General features: G+C 34.9%; 1 protein-coding gene across 9 annotated transcripts in view; it reads left to right on the top strand.

The window, feature by feature from the left end:
* Nucleotides 1-14,497, top strand: part of Cep112 (centrosomal protein 112) — a 350,634-nt gene that overhangs the window by 204,796 nt on the left and 131,341 nt on the right. For all 9 annotated transcript variants that reach the window (XR_016538284.1, XM_090349879.1, XM_090349880.1 and 6 more), the window contains one exon: nucleotides 10,907-11,137. Coding sequence is in view for 8 of the 9 variants with exons in the window: in XM_090349879.1 (XP_090206005.1) it covers nucleotides 10,907-11,137 (231 nt within the window). In the remaining variant the exon portion in view is untranslated. The remainder of the gene's footprint in view (nucleotides 1-10,906; nucleotides 11,138-14,497) is intronic.

Here is a 14,497-nt window from a genome sequence, read left to right as displayed (position 1 = left end):
GACCTATGTAAAATATATTTGACTTATGGAACAATATATTTTTCTAAAATGTTATACTATCGATTTTTAATGTGTATGCTGTCCTTTGGGGTCTGAGTTTCAATGTTCACAATACCAGTACTACTTTGCAAGAAGTATACTACCTGTTTCAAAGAAGGCAAATTATTACCTATTTCATCTATAATTCAAGATCATTGTTATGAACAAGTACCTTTGTAAAGTAATATAGTTAGACCTTAAAGGATTATGATAACTTTATGATGAATGAATGATAAACCTGTAAATAGTTTCAAAAATAAATACCAGTACTATATACAGTCAATAAAAATCTCAGAAATGCATGCTTATTCAATGCATTTCTTTCATTAAAAATATTTTATTCTGATAGAGTATGAATTCTAGATGAATAAGGATCTAAATTTTGTTTTCATTAATAATGGTAATATAAGTAGGGATTGAAAATGTAGAATATCTTTCATCTATATTTTAATTTTAAAATATATTGATAGTTATGATTAGTAATGTAGCAATAGATGTTTAATACATTCTTAGACTGTGCAACAGAAATATGTACTTTTTTTTTTGCCAGTCCAGGGCTTGAGCTCAGGGCCTGAGCATTGTCCTTGGACTTTCTCAAGGCTAGAGCTCTACTACTTGAGGCTTAGCACCACTTCTGGCTTTTTTTCTAGGTATGCGGTATTGAGGAATCAAACCCGGGTCTTCGTGCATGCTAGGCAAGCACTCTTCCATTAGGCCAAACTCCCGACCCAGAAATTTGTACTTTTAAGCCTACTGATCAAAAGTTTTTTTCTCCTCAAAATTATTTGAAAATATAATACATCAGACAAATGTTTAATATTCGATATCTACAGGGAACTCAAGAAACGAATCCCGCCAAACCCACAAACCAATCACTAAATGGGCAAGGGAACTAAAGAGAAACTTATCAAAGGAAGAGGTTAAAATGGCAGAAAAGCATATGAGAAAATGCTCATCATCAATGGTCATAAAGGAAATACAAATAAAAACAACCCTAAGATACCATCTTACCCCAATTAGAATGGCCAAGATTTTGAACTCAGACACTTGACAGATGCTGATGGGGTTGTGGAGAAAAAGGAACCCTACTGCACTGCTGATGGGATTGTAAACAAGTTCAGCCACTCTGGAAAGCGGTGTGGAGTTTTCTTACAGAACTGAAAATAGACCTTCCCTATGATCCTGCCATACCACTCCTTGGTATCTATCCTAAACATCATAACCCAGGATATGATAAGGACACCTGCTCAGCTATGTTCATCTCTGCACTATTCACAATAGCCAGGAAATGGAAATAATCCAGATGGCCCACTACAGATGAATGGATATAAAAAATGTGGTATACATATATATATATATATATATATATATATATATACACAATGGAATTTTACATAGCCACAGACAAGATAAAATAATGGCATTTGCAGAGAAGTGGACGAATCTAGAGTAAATCATGTTGAGCGAGACAAGTCAAGACCAAAGGAACAAAAGGCGCATGAGATCCTTAATATGTGGCTATTAGATCCAAACAGTACAATAGCGAGGATTCAATATTTGCGTACCCAATGCTATGGACATGGTATTGGAAATAGAAACACAACTACATAGACATAAAAATTTATGACTCTAACCAAGACATGTGAAAGGGTATCAATGTATGTGAATTAATGCACCTTCTATCTGGCAAATATCATGTAACCCTTTTACTAATTACAATAAAAAATTAAAAAAAATTTATGACTATAGACATAATGTTTTATTGTACAGGTTAATATGTATCTATGACATACAAACCCTCAGCCTAATTTTAATTATGTTCTAAAATCTAAGTGCCAGTGATTGTATATAGAGATTCCCTTCTTGAATACTTGCTATTTAAACACATCATTTGAAATGTAAAAATCAATGTTAATAAATTTTTAATAAAAATTATTTAGAAATAATTAATAGACTATCATAAACTTTTGTGAAGTCTGTATCTTTTCTTGCCTCTTTCTTTAGGTTCTAAATCATAAGGTGTTTACTATATTCATTTATTTCTAAAGATCCTCCCCTTTAATGTGTTTTTATTCAGGTTATCCAAAGTTCTATGTCCCTAGAGTGTCCTTAAGGTCTTTTTTAATTGAAATTTTGAGAGGGAGTCTTCAGCCCAGGCTGCTGCAGTACAGGCACACATGAGGCCACGTGCCCGCCCTCCACAGTGCGCTTGCTTCTTGCCATGTATCACTGGTAGAACAAGTTATTGCATTCATTTATATGTTCTGCAAGCCAGCTGCACTAGTTCATCCCAAGCCAGGTAAAATGATCATTCTAACCTGTCCATGAATTTCAAGTGAGGAAGGAGAATGGGGTTAGGCTCCTGTTGTGGGGTCCTTACCTTTCCATTGGGGAAAAGTACTTTACTTTTCAGTTAGGAAGAAATCAGCAAGCTTTTCTTGTAACCTAAACCAGTTCCCTCTGATAATTCTGCTTTTTTGATAACCTTTGTTTATAAACAAAACCACAATTCAAAAATAGACAATAAAGGCTTATTCCTGTTAATAGCCCATCTCCTTACAAGTCAGTGATGCAGGGTGCCGAGTTGGACAGACACACAGACAAACCATTGATAGGCTTAGCTAACCAGAAAACTTTGAACTACCTAAGTAGCCCAAGCATGGAAAGATTTTCAGTTGGGTCAAAGAGTTCACCATTCCGTGAATACCTCTTCCTCACACTGTTTTGAATTCAGGCTCTCAAGTCTGTTTTTTTAAAACATCACAAAGAAGAAAAATGAAGGTAAAATTTATCAATGCTTCTCTGCATATTGAGATAATCCTAATATTTTTTCTTTTAATGTATTTATGGAATAAATTACATCAAATTTGTGTGTGTGTGTGTGTGTGTGTGTGTGTGTGTGTGTGTGTGTGTGTCTGTCTGTCTGTCTGTCTGTGTGTCTGTATGCTAGTCCTGTGGCTTGAATTTAGGACTTGGGCACTGTCACTGAGTTTTTGTGCTCAAGACTAGTGATTTAACACTTTAGCCAAAATACCACTTCTAGTCTTTTGGTGTTTAATTGGAGATAGGAGTCTTATGAACTTTCTCCCCAGGCTTGCTTTAAACTGTAGTCCTCAGATCTGTGATCCTCAGTTCCTTGAGTAGATGAGATTATAGGCATAATCCCATATGTCCGGCTTCCATCATATATTTTCAGTGAATTCAGTTTGCTAATGATTTGTTAATAATTGTTGACAGAGATAAAGTTTTTATTTTTGTAATTCTATTGGCATGTTCTTTAATCAGTGCCATGTTTGCCTAATAAATTGACATGCTGAGTGGTGCATTATTTTTTTTTTTTTGAAAGATTCAGTGTAAAAGTGAGTTTTTTTGGCCGGGAGTTTGGCCTAGTGGTAGAGTACTTGCCTAGCATGCACAAAGACCTGAGTTCAATTCCTCGGTACCACATACATACTAAAAAGCCCAAAGTGGTGATGAGGCTCAAGTGGTAGAGCTCTAGCCTTGAGAAAGTCCAAGGACCATGCTCAGGCCCTGAGTACAGTCCCTATGACTGGCAAAAAAAAAGTTTTTTTCTTAAACATTTAGTAAAACAGTTCAGCAGAGTCATCTGGGCTTGATATTTTATTTCTGGAAGGATTTTTGATTGCTGTTTCAATTTTACTAATGGTTATTGGATGATTCACATTTTCCATTTCTTTTAGTCACTCTTGGTAAATCTTTGTAGTTCAGGATTTTTTCCGGTTTCATTGCAATTAGATGCCCACTGGCATTTTTGTTCATTTTTATACTCTGTACAGCTTGGTGATTGCATATTTTATTTTTTATTGTATTTTATTGTTGGAGTGATATATAGGGAGGTTACAGTTACATTTGTCAGGTAGAATATATTACTTTTTGAACATTGATACCCCTTCCCGTGCTTTTCTCCCACTTTCCCTTCCCCCAAGAGTTTGCTTGTATCCTTCCCTATTTCAAATATGCAAATAAATGTATATACCAAGTACTAAAGTCAGATACAATAACAGCATGAAATAAGCCATAATGGAGAAAAAAAGAAAAGAAATAACTTCACATAGTACATTAAGAATAACAATTACAATAATAAACCTTTTGTTTCTATATCCTAGAGTTCATTTCGCTTAGCCTCATCCTGTGTGACCATGCATATTTTATTTTTTTGAGTAGTAAACTTGATGTGTCAATAATTTAAGTTGTATGTCTATGTTCCTGTATAAGTTAGACTGGAAATTTCCTCTTCCTATCCCTATCATCTTTTGGTATTACTATCATAATAGCATTTAAAGTAGTTTGAGATAATTTTCTTTTTCTTGTTTTCAGAAAGAGCTTCAAAAGGCAAGAATGATCTATCCATAGAGCATTAGAACTTATGTGTAACTTTCAGCTCTGTATTTTTAAAGACTTTTTCATCTATTCTTTCTTTTTTTATTTTTCTATGTGTGTGGTACTGAGGAATCGAACCTGGGTCTTCATGCATGCTAGGCAAGCACTCTACCACTAGGCCAAACTCCTGGCCCCTTGACCTATTCTTTCTATTTTGTCTATTATATTGTTTAGCTGTGTCTCCGTTTAGCATTTTGTATATTTCTAGATACTTGTTTTGCCCAAAGAATCTTATGGTATTACCTAATTTCTCAATCTCTGATGAATGAATCTGCATTGATTTTAAAATTTATCATTGGTTATTATGTTCTTGTAGATAACAGTGATAACTTTATTTTTATTCCTAATATTCTTTGTGCTTTCTTTTGTTTCTATAATTCATCCTACCAAGAATTACTTTATCTTATTTGGCTGCCTTTATCATTAATAACTGGCCTTTTAATTTTTTTGTTTGTTTGTTTGTTTGCCAGTCCTGGGCTTGAGCTCAGGGCCTGAGCATTGTCCTTGAACTTTCTCAAGGCTAGAGTTCTACCACTTGAGCCACAGCACCACTTCCAGCTTTTTTCTATGTATGTGGTACTGAGGAATTGAACCCAGATCTTCATGCATGCTAGGCAAGCACTCTACCACTAGGCCAAATTCCTGGCCCCAATAACTAGCCTCTTAAAATAAATTAGACATTAAAGCTATATATTGCTATTGCTTTAAGTTTATCCTTCAAGGCTTGATAAGCGATATTTGAATTGCCAGTTATTTAGAAAAAAATTTACGTAAATTATTCCTGTAAATTTATTTTTGATTAGTAAATATGTAACATCATTCAGAATTTCTAAGCCACAAAAATGGGTGCATAAAGTATCTTATACTCACCATATTACTCCTCACTTGGCCTTCTCAATTAGTGCCAATGTAAAAAGCATCTTGTGTCTCTCCTTCACATCTAACTACTTAAAAATCCACTTTAGTTTTGTCTTGGGTAATTAAGTGTGTTTTGTGCTTTGGAGAGTGAAGCCAGTGCCTCTTACATGCTAGAGAAATGTTGTGCCACTTGAACCTCCTCCTCCCACCCCCAGTTCTTATGTTACAATTTTGATTCTAATGTAGGATCTCACTAACTTCTTAGATTGGCTTCTAACTCACAACTCTTTTGCTTTTACCACCATGGATTATAAATTTTCCTATAGCTTTTTTATTATTATTTCATAGAATATGGGGAATTATACTTGCTTTTGTTTTTGTTATTTGGTCATCAGTTGCTAATTCAATTGCAGTGTTGTCAAAGATAACTCTTTGATACTATCAATTTCTTGCAATGTGTTGCTGCATTATATATTGATATAGATATGTGTGTATATATATACGCATATATGCGATGGAAATTCCTACTTGAATGGTGACTTGCTCTCTTTTTCTTTTAGAGTCATTAAAATTCATGTATATTGTAGATAAAAAATCATCTATGTCTATCTTTCATACTATAACGTGTTTTTCATAGCGCAGAAGTGTTAAAAGTTGTCCTAATTATCAATATTTATTTCCTGAATTATGTTGGTATTGTCTATACAAGCGCATTATAGTAGTCAAGTTCTATCACACTTCCTCCTACATTTTGTTCTCTGAGTTTTGTTTTTTGTTAGTTGTTGTTTTCATCTTTGTGTATGTGTGGTGATGAGGATCAAATCGCCTTTTGCATACCAAGCAAGCACTCTACTACTAAGCCTACACACAAATGAAGCTCTTCATAAATTATAAAGTTTTGTACTTTACGTTTAAGTCGATGGTCCCAATGTTCAATAATTAATCTTTATGAAACGTATCAGAGCTGTGTCTAGGATTTTTTATCTTAGTTTTTGCACGTGAATATTTACTTGTTCTAGAACTATTTATTGAAAAACTTTTACTTTCCATTGTCTGACCTTTGGTTCTTTTTCAAAGATCTGTTGAGTATATTTATATATGTCTGTTACTGGACTTGCTGTTACATTTCATCTGTGTGTCTACATTTTTGCAAATACTGTCCTTAGCTAGCTCACAGAAGAATTAACATTGAAGGACTACTCAAATATACTTCAATGTAAATCCAAAAGGTATGAACTGACACAAATATTAAATTCATGAAATATCTGTAGAATGATATATTACAGTATGATTGTTTTAAGCTACACCACTTTATCTTAGTTGTTGTGGCTTTATAGTGAGTCTTGAAACCATATAGTTTGAATCATATAATATTGTATTGGCTAGTCCATGTCTTTTGTCTTTCCCATGAGCTTTAGTATATGGTCAACATTTTTTAAATGCATCATAAAACATCTACTATGATGGATTAGGTGCTATATTTATATCATCCATATTTTATTAAATCTTTTTGCTGTAAGGATATAGTAAAGATTAATTATAGAATGAAATTAATTTTAGGAAAGATGTGTTGGTTTGTGAAATTTTAAAGAGCTGATCCATGTTTCTATTTCCTTCCTTCTTTCAGTGCTTCTTGCCTTCCTTTTTTTTAAGTAAACTTTATTATATATTATTAAGAATACAAAACTATGTTTAGGGAAATAAATAGATAACAAAATGTTACTATAGTGAAACAAATGCAATTTCCCTTCTTTTCTTGTAAAATTTATTCACTCATCTTGATTCCCATAACATTTATCTCCCATAATTCTCACATTATGTATTGAAGCTTATTCATTTTACAAATCTGCTACTTTATCCTCTGACTTACATGTTCCCATTTCTTCCTTCTTTTTCTCTCTGTACACCTCATCAGGATCAGTGCCCCTGGCAACCACTGTTTCGTTCACTTTCTTTGCATATTTTGTTTGTTTAGGTCTCACATGTAAATGAGATCATCCAATATTTTTATTTCTGTATCTGGCTTATTCTACTTAGCATAATGCTTCTTATAAACACACACTGTAAGAAAATGATATCTTCCTTCCTGCCTTAAATCCTCCTCATCCATCTGGCAAATATTCTGTGAATTCTTATTTTTCTTCATTTCTGAAAAATTCTCAGCAATCTTGCTTCAGATCTTCTCTCTTTTTTCTCCTTACAAAATTCCATATATATATATATACATATATATGGAGGAATATATATATCGATATATATACAGATCTACCAATTTACCTTCCATTCTTTTACCTTCTCAATTTATATCACAATTTACCTTCCATAGCTTTAAATATCTCCTATTTTAGTTTATTATCTACTGATATTACTGCACTAGACTCTAGGTTATTTACTTTTTTTCCTATTCGATTATACCTCTTTCACCTACTGTGTTTAAAGTGCCTTAAATTCCACTTGTCCTATGTGTACAAAATTTTTCTTGGGGAAATGATATTGGGATCCTTCTCTTAATTCTGGTCATTGTACTGTTTCTCTTCTGACTTCCTTATTTTGTAACCCATTCTTCATTTCGTAACTGTCTGATAATCACAACATCTGAAGTGTTTGGTGAGGAGCATCTATTTCAGCTGACCATAGGGATCCCTTGTGGACCTTGTGATTTTTGTTATGTATTCATTTTCTTTTTGTATTAGTTTATAAAAAGTAATATAGATTACTTGGAGGAATGTGAAGACATTAAGCTGAAGAAGCTTTTCTTCAGAAGGAATTTGTGTTTGCTTTAGCAGAGAGTAGGAAAACATTTGATCTGGAACCATACTAACCCTACACCATGCTCTCTGATTTAATCCAGGCATGTCATGATTAGTGCTCACTGTTGCTTTCCCTGAAGCTGCAATATTGGTAAGGACATTTGTCCTCAAAGGTGCTTTGCTTTTTTGGATGTGCTTATGCACTTTTCTGTCTTCTGCACAGGTAATTCTACCTATATGATGTATCATTTTCCCCTTTGCCTCTTTCTTTTCTCACTGTCCCTGAGCTCTTCAGCTCAAAGCTAGCGCTCTACCACTTGAGCCACAGTGCCATTTCTGGCTTTCTTGTCCTGGCTGAATTTGAACTGTGATCCTCAGATCTTAGCTTCCTGAGAGCTAAGTTTATAGGCATGAGCTTCCAGTGCCTTGCACAATGTAGATACTTTCATGAAATGCAAAATTCATTTAAAATGACGGTTGGGGCTAGTTTGATAATCATCTTAGCAATTTATAGGATCTTTTTCAGAACTTGGCATATTTGAGCTGGTTTAGAGAATTACAGGCTTTCTTAGGAAACTGGTTTGCCTGTACCTTTTTCTTTTTTTTCTTTTCTTTTTTTTTTTTTTTGCCAGTCCTAGGCTTGAGTTCGGGGCCTGAGCACTGTCTTTGGGCTTTCTCAAGGCTAAAGCTCTACCACTTGAGCCACAGTGCCACTTCCAGCTTTTTTCTATGTATGTGGTACCAAGAAATTGAACTTGGGTCTTTGTGCATACTAGGCAAGCACTCTACTATTAGGCCAAATTCCCAGCTCTGTATGTATGTTTTTAACTACTAATTAAAAGTCCCTCAAGATGCCAACATCTGTGAAGATGGCATGTCAGATTTGTCATTCAGATCTGTTAATTTCAGACAAAACTAAATTGTAGCAAAACCAGTACTGAAGAAGATGAAGGTAATTATTGATAACAAAAGAATTTGAAGGTCCTTATTTTATACTGTATCAGTCAACCAGACATCAGTGAATTAGAAATGGTAAAATTATGTCCCAAATTTTAGCATTGAGTGTGGTATTGTCCACAGATATAAGTCAGTTCTCATAAGGATGCTACTTGAATTCATTCACATCATCAAAGTATTCTGAAAAGTTTGAAGCTAAGAACTTATTTTAAAGTTATTCATGGTATTTCCAGATGTATTTCATATGGTATCATGACTGGAAAACCCACTTTCAATTGCATGAACACCATGCATTTGAAATGAGAAAACCAACCAGACCTTCAGAAATTGAGAACACCTGAACCCTGAAAAGTCTTGAGATACTAGAATACCAGGTAGCAGGTGAAAAATACTTATTTAATATATATTATATACTTAAGGAAATTTTAAGTTGGTTTAATTTACCAACCATATTTGAAAAAGAATAAAACAAGTAAAAACAAAAGTAAAATAATGGAAACTAAGAACTGTGGATCTGACAGCAGATTAGAAACAGAAGAAGCATACTGAATGTAGGTAAGACTAAAAGATGAAAAACATGAGACTTTAAGGGAAATAAAAGAATAATACAAGTAATATAACCTATATCTAAGTGATTTCCACATACGGTGTCATGAGAAAGAACAAATATTCCATGAGTGGGAGGGAAGGCACAGAACCAGGTTAACTGAGAATGTTGCAGTACCCCTCTGTACATCACCTTTACAATAAATTTTTAATTTAAAAATATACATATATATGTATAGTATACCAAAAGATCTGCTGTTCACATTTGTTGATCTCAGACAAAAATGACTTTATAGCAAAACCAATACTGGAGGTGATCATTATTTGATCATAAGAGGTCAAACAAGTAAAATACAGCACTTGTATTGACCTTATTTCCTTATATAAAGGAAAACTTGACAGAGATTCAAAAAGATATAGATAAATCTACCAGCATAGTGGAAGATTGGCACACACACACACACACACACACACACACACACACACACACACAAAAACACTGCCAGGCATGGTGGCAAATACTTAGAATCCTAGCGCTCAGGAGACTGATAAAGAAGGATTTCAAGTTCATGAGTTTGATATAAGCCTCAGGTATTATTGAAACACTGATAGAAAAAAACACGGTAAGAGTGATAGTAGAAAAAAGAGAGGGAAAAGGAAAAGTTATGGATACTTCAATAGCATACAAGTTTGATCCAATGAACATGCATTGAATTTTTGCCAGTCCTGAGCTTGAGCTCAGGGCCTGAGCACTGTCCTTGGACTTTCTCAAGGCTAGAGCTCTACCACTTGAGCCTCAGCACCACTTCTGGCTTTTTCTCTATGTATGTGGTGCTGAGGAATTGAACCCGGGTCTTCTCATGCTTGCTAGGCAAGCACTGTACCACTAGGCCAAACTCCCATCCTCAAAGTACATATTTCTTAATTGACTACAAAGCATGCCATCAATCTCAACAATTTTCTGAAAATGAACAGATGAACAATACATTCATTGACTCAAACCTCATAGACAAAAAACAAAAGCAAAATCAGTGGTATATAAACAAAACTGCAGTAGAAAACACTAAATTTCCATAACAATGATGCTGAATACTTGACAAAGCAATTTCAGGAGAAATCATGTAATATTCCATTTATAAAGATTTAGAAACAAGTAAAAGTAGGCAGTAAGATGCAGATACATGGTAAAATGCTCAAGGTAAGGGGGAATGGCACAGGATTGGAGAATGAGGAAACCAAGGTGGGGAGAAAAGGAAAGAAAAAATGAAGTGCTTACCAGTTTCATGTTTATTGGCCATATACATCTTCTCTGCGACTTTTCTTATTTATATCCTTTGCTGATTTTTCTGAACAAGGTCATTGCTGACATGGAGGCCCAGGTTCACAAGTTGAGAGAAGAGCTGATTAATGTGAACTCCCAGCGGAAGCAGCAGCTGGTAGAGCTTGGTCTTCTTCGTGAAGAAGAAAAGCAAAGGACTGCAAGGGACCACGAGACTGTTGTCAACAAACTGAAGGCTGAATCAGAAAAGATGAAAATGGACTTGAAAAAGACTTATGCTGCTGAGACAGAGATGACTCTGGAAAAGGTGAGTTTCCTAACAGGAAATTTTAATGGGCAGATGAAACTTACTCTTATATAAACTCTAAAATAAGTGACTGCCACTGTGATATTTAATTTCTAAAAGGTAGTAGACATGAGATTATTTTTCAAGTTTATAAACTTTTAAGTGCAGAATTTAAAGTATCCTGCTATGGGTCTAAGCACCACCAAATAATTCAAGGAATTCCTGAAACTCTTCTTTGACTTTCATGGAAGGGATTATAATGGCAGATGCTAGTCCATAGTTGTTAAATACACATTGTGATAAAATAATACTGTGATACTATTAATGATTTATTGATTATAAATACTTGAGATGTAGTTCTGGATTCTTCTAGGTTAAAATTTCACATTTTTCTTAGGCTGTCTTATAATCACCTCTAGACTTTATTTTTTTAATTTCACTTTAACATAAAGGATGGCTTATTTTTCCAGGTAAATGTTTTAGTAAGAATAAGAAAATTAAAGAATTTAACATTGATTTTTACATTATATTTCTTTTTTATGTATTTTTATTGTAATTAATAGAAGGGTTACATTATATTCACCAGATAGAAGGTACATTACTTCACATACATTGATATCTTTTCTCATGTCTTGGTCCCCATTTCCCTCCCCCCTACCCCCCACCCCTCATCTTGTTTTCCCCCCTTCCCTATCCAATTTCAAATAACCAAATACATATAAATCCAATATATCAGATAACAAAGTGCAATACTATAACAATATGAGATAACCAAAGGACAGCAAAAGAGATGAGAGATAACATAGTACATTAAGGACAACAATCATTCATTATATGGCTTTTGTTTCTATATCCTAGAGGTCCTTTCATTTAGCGTCACACTGTATGGTCTTATGTATGTAGGTTTTGCTCTATTGTAAATCTCTGCTAGGAGCGCCCAAGGTTTCTACTGATTATGACAAATGAGGGAAACCATTGAGCCTATGTTCCTTTGGGTCTGGCTTACTTCACTTAATATGATTTTTTCTAAGTCTTCCCATTTCCTTACAAATGGGGCGATGTCATTCTTTCTGACAACAGCATAGAATTCCATTGTGTATAAATACCACATCTTGTTGATCCACTCATCAACTGAGGGGCATCTGGGTTGGCTTCATATCTTTGCTATTTACATCATATTTCAAATGTCATGTTTAACAAACAAGTATTCAAGAAGAGAATCTCTATATAAAATCACTGGCACTTAGATTTTAGAAAATAATTAAAATTAAGCTGTATGGAATAAAACATCATGTCTGTAGAGTATTTTAATCAGGTACTATATATGAATTGCTATCCATCTAAATAGCTATGGACAGTCATTACCCATCTGTGTCTTTGGAATAAGTGATTTGAAAAGGATTTTTTAGGAATGATCTTTAAACTTTTTATCTCTTCATCTCCCAATAGTGTTAAGCCTTAACACAGTATATACCAGTCTACTAGGCATTATTTCACTGGTTTTATGTAGACTGTGAGCCTGAGAGGTTTGCCTTGTCATATCTTAATTCATTGGAAAGTAGCATTTTATCAGATTTTGCCATTAGCATGACATTCTTGAACCAAAAAAATAAATAGAAAAGAAGGCAGAGGCTTCCTGGAGGAATAGTATGGTGGTGGAGGGTATTTCTGGTGGCTAGAAATGATGAATGAGAAAAAGAGGAGAAGTTGCTGAACCCAAAGTAGATCCATCAGAACCCAGGAGCATGTCAAGTAGGTCTGCCAGGACCACAGAAATGGCTTTACTTTAACACTATGACTAGAAAAGCCTTGCACAGTTTGAGTAGAGGAGTAACATAATGTATCTCTTATTTTATTTGATCTTTCCAATTGAATATTTGAAATTAACAATGGGCAAAGGAGAAAGGAAGGAGACCAGTTAAGAGACTACTGCATTCATTTAGATAGAGGGTGATAAATGTGGGCTTTGGCAGTAGCTGGGGCAGTGATGAAAACAAGATTGTCCTCAAAAATACTATCATATAGGAACTGGGAGTTTGGCCTGGTGATAGAGTGCTTGCCTAGCATGCACGAAGACCCGGGTTTGATTCCACGGTACCACATTCATAGAAAAGCTGGAAGTGGTGCTGAGGCTCTAGCCTTGAGAAAGTCCAAGGACAGTGCTCAGGCCCTGAGTTCAAGCCCAGGACTGGCAAAAAAAATACTACCATATAATAGCACAAGATAGGACTACATGCACATACATGCGGTAATTACAATGCAAAGAAGAGAGGGAAATTATTTCCTGCTGAGGAAATTAACCAGAACTAGATAAGAAATGTATAAGATTCTGACTGGCAGGTATGTAGGATGGCATTTCAAAACATAGGAAGAACAAAAACAAAAATAAGAACAAAACTTTTTATATGGCAGATAGATTGAAAAGGAAATAGCTATAGGAATGAGACTGAAAAATTGTATAGGCATCATTGAAAGTTTTCAAAGCTGTGATTAGTATTTTGCTGCATGCGGTAAAAATGATGAGATGCTCTGAAGGTTTCTGAGAAGCAAAGTGTCAAGGTTGAAGTGACTTGGGAAAATCATTCTGTTAGAAGAAGACTTGGTCAGAGACCTGAGGGCTGAGCATGTGAGGCTGTGCACATGCCCCAGAGGTGATTTGGCAGATCACTGCAGAGATGGAACTAATTAGATTTGTTAAATGTAAATTCCTTAATCCAATGGAAACATGGGAAGCATTTCTGGTGTGGAGAGAGAATGAATTAAGAATATGCAGAACCCAAAGGGCTGCCTTCACTCACTGTGATGTTTGAAAGGAATGTTTTAGGATGAGACAAAATGGCTATGGAAATTGCCCACTAAGAGAACATGGCCTGCAGGCCTGAAAGTGAGTGAGACTGTGAGGTAGATCAGTAGGAGAGGGGAAAGATGGAGGCAAGGAGAGAGAGGTGAGGGAAAGGGAAAGAGAGAAAAACTGCTTGGGAGGTTGATGACAAAAGAAGATTCATCAAGGTAGAAGAAATATGAGAATAATGTGTTTTCATGGAAATAGAGGGAAAGAATGTTAAAATGGAAGATTGTCAAGAGTATGAAAGAAATTCAGGAAGAATGAAGGATGAGGAGAGGTCACCGGCCTTAAAACAGAGCACCCATCATCTTAGAGTCATAAAAATGATGGTATAGACAGAAATGCTCTTGCAAAAGATGAATAAGGCAGTGGAGAATGAGGGAGCCTCTGCCGACTGGGAAAATTTGATGTTCATATTAGGAAGTAAGATTTTAAAAGAGCAGCTAGAGTTATAGAGAGTGTAATTTTACAGTAAGCATGTCTTGAACATTTGAAAATACATGAGTAAAGGACTCAGAGAGAATGGAAGATGATTG

The sequence above is a fragment of the Megascapheus bottae genome, chromosome 17 (genome assembly GCF_031878675.1).
Source record: "Megascapheus bottae isolate mThoBot1 chromosome 17, mThoBot2.hap1, whole genome shotgun sequence".
In the NCBI taxonomy this organism is placed as follows: domain Eukaryota; kingdom Metazoa; phylum Chordata; class Mammalia; order Rodentia; family Geomyidae; genus Megascapheus; species Megascapheus bottae.
Note: the sequence above shows the minus strand (reverse complement) of the source record. Positions and strands in the feature narration are given on the sequence as shown.